The following is a 6,000-nucleotide window of genomic DNA, read 5'->3' as shown; positions in this document are numbered from 1 at the left end:
CAGCAGCAGCAGCTGAGCTCCCAGCTCGCCCATGTGCGGCCAGTAGGAGGGGCCATGTGCTGAGGTGTTTGAGAAGGTGATGCCGTAAAAGCGGGCAGTCTGTCGCAAACCAGGTGTTTCTGCGAGGAAGAAGGTGATGTCGTAAAGTGGATGGGAGGGGTGAGGAAGAGAGGAGGTGGGGGGAGGCGGGAGAGACAGGAGGAGGAGGAGGGAGGGAGGTGACTTGCGAGCCGCTGCGTTTCAGACTCAGCGAGAGGATCATGGCGGATGGCCCCAGGTGTAAGCGCAGAAAACAGGCGAACCCGAGGAGGAGCAGCGGTAAGTCCAAACTCTGCCGTAACCGCTGCTGGTCGAGGCAGGCGGGCTGTCGATGAGCTGTCCACCTCTTCTGGGGACTTTTGGAAGTTAGTTGGAGCACATTTCAGGGAGTTTTGGTCCGTATTAGTGCGTTCATATCCCAGTGTGGTGGTGTACCGTTATACCTGGCTGGCTTCTCTCTCTCCGCCTAGCGGTGCATGGGGCAAACCCGACTGAGTGAACCGTTATCTGCCTGCTAGAATAACCCGAGGAGCGCTTTTAGACTTGTTTGCATTTTCCACTTTGCTCTTTGTTTTTTCCACTTTTCTTTTTTTTTTGGTCAGTTTTGTAACGACGGCAGCACTTGGCGGCAGGTTGCGGGGCTTTCGCATAACAACGTGGCCCGCTGAGCGCAGCTTGTAGTTGAGAGTGTGAGCTTTTAGGGCGAGGTTGTTGCGGTGTTAGTTAGTTTCATGCTAACTTGCTGCTTGCTCGGCCCCCCTGACGGAGCTGGTGGTCGCTCTCTGTTGAAGATAACTTTACTTTATGGGTGTTGTTTTGATGGCCGGATGGTGGATCACGCTGTTGTGGTGGACTTATTTATTTATTTATTTTTGTGCTGCTCCGGTGATGGCAAAGACATGGGATGTTTATTTCAAGTCCACTTTACCCCTCCCTGCTCCAACTGCAAGTACACATGCTGTCTTACTTAAGGTAAGCGTGTATATTGTATTGTTTACTCTGCAGAAGTAGGTAGGTTTCGCGAGTTTATTTTCACGCGTGCATGCATTTAGTCTCCGTTTGAACCAGCGTACCTTTATTCATTTAGCATTTTCTCCTTATTCGGCGTGCTTTTTCTCGATTCCCTCGCAGATTGCTTCAATTACACGTTTTCGACTTTTGCTTCTTTTACTGGTAAATTCGGGTTTGTTTACATGCCACAATACTGGAAATATATATTGTTTTTGCTGCTTTTTATGTATTAAAAGGAAATAATACGTAATTACCGGTTAGCTGCTTAGTGGTGTTTATACAGGATCGCGGGGATTTATCTCACATATCTCATTATGAAAACGATCTCATTCTTTTTACGAAGTAAAGAAAGTGTAAATAGAGTTTGGCTCCAAAGGACTGTCTAAATTTAACGTTATTACACCCACCTACATCCGGACTCCCTCATTGGCCAGTTCCTTACCTGTACTCTCCCCCTCTTTCGTTGCATCCACCAATAAAAAAAGTAAACCCATAAATATATATATTTTTGGGTACCGTTATGAGGCATGGTGTATCTGTGAGCCGAGGGGCTGGAAAGCACCTTTTCCCCCCTCCTGCTGACGACACGACGGTGACTCTGCGCGTCTACACGGGAGCCATCATCATCATCACCATCATCATCATCATGTTTACCTGAACGCGGATAACGGGGCTGACCAATGGCCTATAAATAAACACAAATAACACCTGCGGCTCTCGACCGTTCACGGAACAGGATCTGCTCGCCGTTTCCTAAAAGCTCTGCGTGTCGTGAGGAGCCAGAAAAACCGCTCCAAATGTCAACTTGTGCAGGTAGACGTGATTATTTAAATATTTATTTCTGGTACTTCTCACCGTGTGCACCATGCCAGCTTCGAATGGTTGCTCGTCTCCCCTTTTTTTTAAACAACCCCTCTTTATTCTGGCGGTGTTTATGGCATCGACACGTTTTTCTGACCCACTTGAACATGATTTATCCCCCTTTTATGTATTTTTTGTGGGACCGGTTGCCTCGTTTGTTCGAGTGCACCCCCACAGCTCTCCGTGTGTGTGTCTGCTCTGGAAAATGAGCGGGGCATAAGGTGGCTATTCTTCCCCTATTCCTCACCATGTGCGATAACAGTGTTGATTATGTGGCTCACCGTCAAACCTCCCGTGTCCATCCATTGTGCTGATAGTTCGTTATACAATTTCCCGAGCAGTGTGCGGAAGGGAATGGCGGTCAGTACCATTACTGCAGTGAAGGCGGGGTTGCTGCTTTTTTTCTGGACCGGAGACAGCCAGGTAACGCAAGGTGATGCAACACCTATAAAGGTGTATTTTCACCGATTTTCTCGTGGCGATCTCGGCGTTTAAGCCACGGTTTCTTGATGGGAATGCTTCTTAGCTCCTCATTTCTGTACATCCTCTAAAATTTGAGGTGAAACGAGCCTGTAACGGGAAAGGAGCGCATCCCGGTCCGTGTAATGGGGCGCACAATCAAGATGGCAAAAGGTGTTGTGATTCAGTGCGCAGCGCTTTCATGTGCTGCAGGTGAAACTCATCCGCCTTCTGCCTTTCGGTTCGTTTCCACCCTTCCTCTTTACACGTGTGTGTTTTCTTTTCGTTTCCTGTTACCTTTTGATCCAGGTGGCACACACGATGTTTGTCCTCAGCTACCTCTTCGATTTTTAAAAGAGCTGATGTACCAAATATTAGCCTGTGCTAATGTACCATGACCTCCAACCAGTCGTCGTCACCGTGATGTGGCAACCAGCTGCTGATTTAATCAACTAAAGTCCCTGAAAAGCTTCTTTCTTTGTCACGTTAAAATGCTCACCTTACCTGATACTCATATAAATGGACCCTTTATAATTAAATAAAGCTGGATTACTTCCTCATCCTTGGTCTTGCAGGTGAATACTCAGGTTGCTTAGGTAATTTTAGCTAGATTTCACCTTTTAGATTTTACTCATTAAGGAGGATGACATCTTAATTAGGTATATGCTGATTCATTTTGTGATTAAATGCTTGTATATTTTCCCTATAAATTATCACATATTTACCAAAGATGCTTATTATAATTTCACTAATCCCCAGATAACATTTTCAAGTTGCTGACTTTGTAGAATTGCAGTGGTTTATGTTTTTTTTTTAATGTTGTGTACATATCAGAAATATATGTGGCCTTCTACAGTTATTGCATCAGGTAAGAATGAAAACAGAAGCACGTTGTTGATCGGTCAAATATGTATGTACAGGTTTTTGAGGAAGCAAGGAGATGATACACCTGTCAGATTCTGTCTGTTATGAATGTCCATTAGATGTCACTTACATCATCAGCTGTATTTATTTGATCGATTGGGTTCTGATTGCTTTATTAAGTCCCGGTCTACTTTATGTTTGGGAAGACAAGTAGATTTTTAGCATCCGTGCAACTGCTTTGTTATCACTTAGTCTGATTCTAGTGCAGAATCAGAGTAGGACAGAGCATTGTGTGTGACTCAGGTGTACCAAAGCTCCACTGCCACAAGTTTGATGTCTCTGTTTTGCAATAAACTGCCAGAAAAGCTGTAAGCTGTAAGTTTGTGTGTGTTTCTGACACATTAAACAATTTGCTACAGCTTTCCAATCCCATCACTAGCTTGTTAATTTTTTTTTAAAATGCTGTAGATCAGCAAATGCTTAAAAATAATAACAATCTGTCAATTTTTGGTAAAGCACACGGTCTCTATACTACTGCAGCCCTATTGCTGTGCTCCACAAACAGTAGAGAGAGAGAACCTAGATTAAGCTTAAAAAGCAAAAGCAGTCATTTCAGATGCTGGAAATAGAGGCTGTTTACTTTTTTATTAATAATATTACCTAATCAACTAAAAGAATATGAGAATGGTTCTTCAATTAATCTTCTGTCAGTAGAACAATCAGGTAATTGTTTATAGCTCTGCTCCTAACAACTCACATTTGCCTGGGTCCAGTCTGCCTTGTTCCCTTTAATTAAGTTTTTATAATGAATCATAGCACATTTTACAGTTACACGTTAGAAGAATGACTGAAATCACTGATAGCTGTATTGTACATTATTAGCCTAATATCTGCTTTGTTTATGTTCTAAGGGCCCATTTATGACTTCATTTGTCTTCCTCTTGCTCAAAATCTCCAGTTTGATTTTTTGCATTTCTTTACTTTGGACAATTAGGTTTTACTGAACCAGAGCGCTTAACAAAAACATTAGCAGATCGTTATCAGATGGAGCAGGTAATCTGTCACTGATAGAAGTCAAGTTGGCGATGATAGCGATCTGCTTCCAGACCTTGTAATTTAAGCTAATCATTGACTGTGGTCTTTGCTGCAGTGCCTCCTCTGGAGCTAGTTAGGAACCAAAAGATAAAAAAACTACATAATTTGATTTGTCTTTGACTCATATTATTTATGTATGAGCAGCACAGAATGTCAGGTTTAACATCTTCACGTCTGGTTTTTGTCATTTTCTGGAGTTGTGCCTTTATCCATTAATAACAAGCCACATGGCAGTTTTCTTGAAAGAGCACTGGGTCTCATTTCCACTTGTCTCTGTGCTGTGATATTGTGCCACCCAACTTCAAATAGCATTGTTCTCGCCTATCTAAACAAACTAAACCCAACCTGTCTGGTTTTAATGATAGCTGGCAGAGAGCTTGCCTTCCTCTGGCTCTCAACATAAATGATTTTCCTGTGAACATGTCGATGTAAAAGCCAAGCAAAGACCTCCAGTAACCCTCATTTTTTTCCAAGATGAAGTTAATCTGTACATTTAGTGCACATAAAACAAATATACTATTTTTGAAGTATATAATACAGATGTCTGGCAGGAAAAATAGCTCAAGCTAAAGTGTGAAGTTGTTTTTGCCATGCTAACTGTCTGCAGTACAACTGTAAATGGCAGGTGTGTGCCCTCCATGTGCCCTGCCTGTTGCTGCCGCTGCTTTGGTCACGGCTTCATCATCCAGCGCCTTTAAAGTGCTGCACTCTCAGCTGGGCTGTAATCTAACACTGCAATTTAGGGACTACAGGAATGCAGCCTGGTGTTAACATACCTTGACAGGATAAACACAGCGGCCTACTCCCAGGCTTGGATACTCATACTGTACGTAAAAGCGAGCCAGGACTCTGCCGTCACCACCGTCTGTACTCTGGAAGTGAGAGTTGTTCTCGGAGTGATTGCTGATGGGGTTGTTTTTGTTTAGGTTGCCATTTTGATTTCAGCTGTACCTCTATAATTGATGTTGTGCTAATGCAAATATTCTTATTCATAATCAATATTTAACTGGCAGATGTGCATTTGGAGAAATGACATGCAGCATTGCCAGTAGAATCAATGCTGCTGCAGTGACAGACAGCTTTCAGTGACTCTTCTCAGTGACTGCTCTTTAATATCAGGTCAACAAAACAGACATTTCTTGTCTTGGTGTGAATCAGTGAATGCTGGGCCTCTTTGATCAGGCTGCTGTTGTTTGATGTGTGGATGAATGGCATTTTCCTTCTCCCTCGTATTTATGAGCACTCCTCTCTAGTTGCCGTATTGCACTGTTAATGTCTTGCATGTTGTACCACCAAGCTTCGCCTGATTGTGAAAGGACCATAGCTGCTATTTAATTGAGCTTATTATCTGAAATCACTGCTTGATATTTCACTGTGCAGGACTGTATTTTTGGTGCAAAGCAACACAGAAAAGCTGCACACATACTTTCGTTACGGGAAGATGGGTTGCATATAAAAGTGGCAGCCTGTTTAATAGGTCTCTTTTATCTTTATGTCTGAACTATATTCTTGAGGTCACCCTCAGGTGCTCCAGTTGCAGCTGTCTTTCACACAGTCCCACAGAGTCATGTGAGGCCTCAGAGGTAATGCTGAACATTTATTTGCAAGCTAACATTGGCTGTTACACTCATTAGATTAGCTGGGTATCAAATGATTGACGTTATAATGGCT

General features: G+C 43.1%; 1 protein-coding gene across 2 annotated transcripts in view; it reads left to right on the top strand.

The window, feature by feature from the left end:
* Positions 1-223: 223 nt before the first annotated feature.
* The window catches only part of LOC146687200 (zinc finger E-box-binding homeobox 1-like), a 77,428-nt gene continuing 71,651 nt past the window's right edge, over positions 224-6,000 (top strand). The window contains exon 1 of one of the 2 annotated variants that reach the window (XM_085439441.1): positions 224-318. In XM_085439441.1, coding sequence (XP_085295567.1) covers positions 261-318 — 58 coding nt within the window. In that variant the 5' untranslated portion in view covers positions 224-260. Of the gene's footprint in view, positions 319-1,039; positions 1,864-6,000 lie in introns of those variants that run through there. The other variant, XM_085439442.1, reaches the window with a different exon arrangement.

This window comes from Copadichromis virginalis, linkage group LG18 (genome assembly GCF_057382275.1).
Source record: "Copadichromis virginalis isolate Kocher_CV1m ecotype Utaka linkage group LG18, C_Virginalis_male_GT1.1, whole genome shotgun sequence".
NCBI classification, from domain to species: Eukaryota; Metazoa; Chordata; class Actinopteri; order Cichliformes; family Cichlidae; genus Copadichromis; species Copadichromis virginalis.
This window is presented reverse-complemented; position numbering and strand designations above follow the sequence as displayed.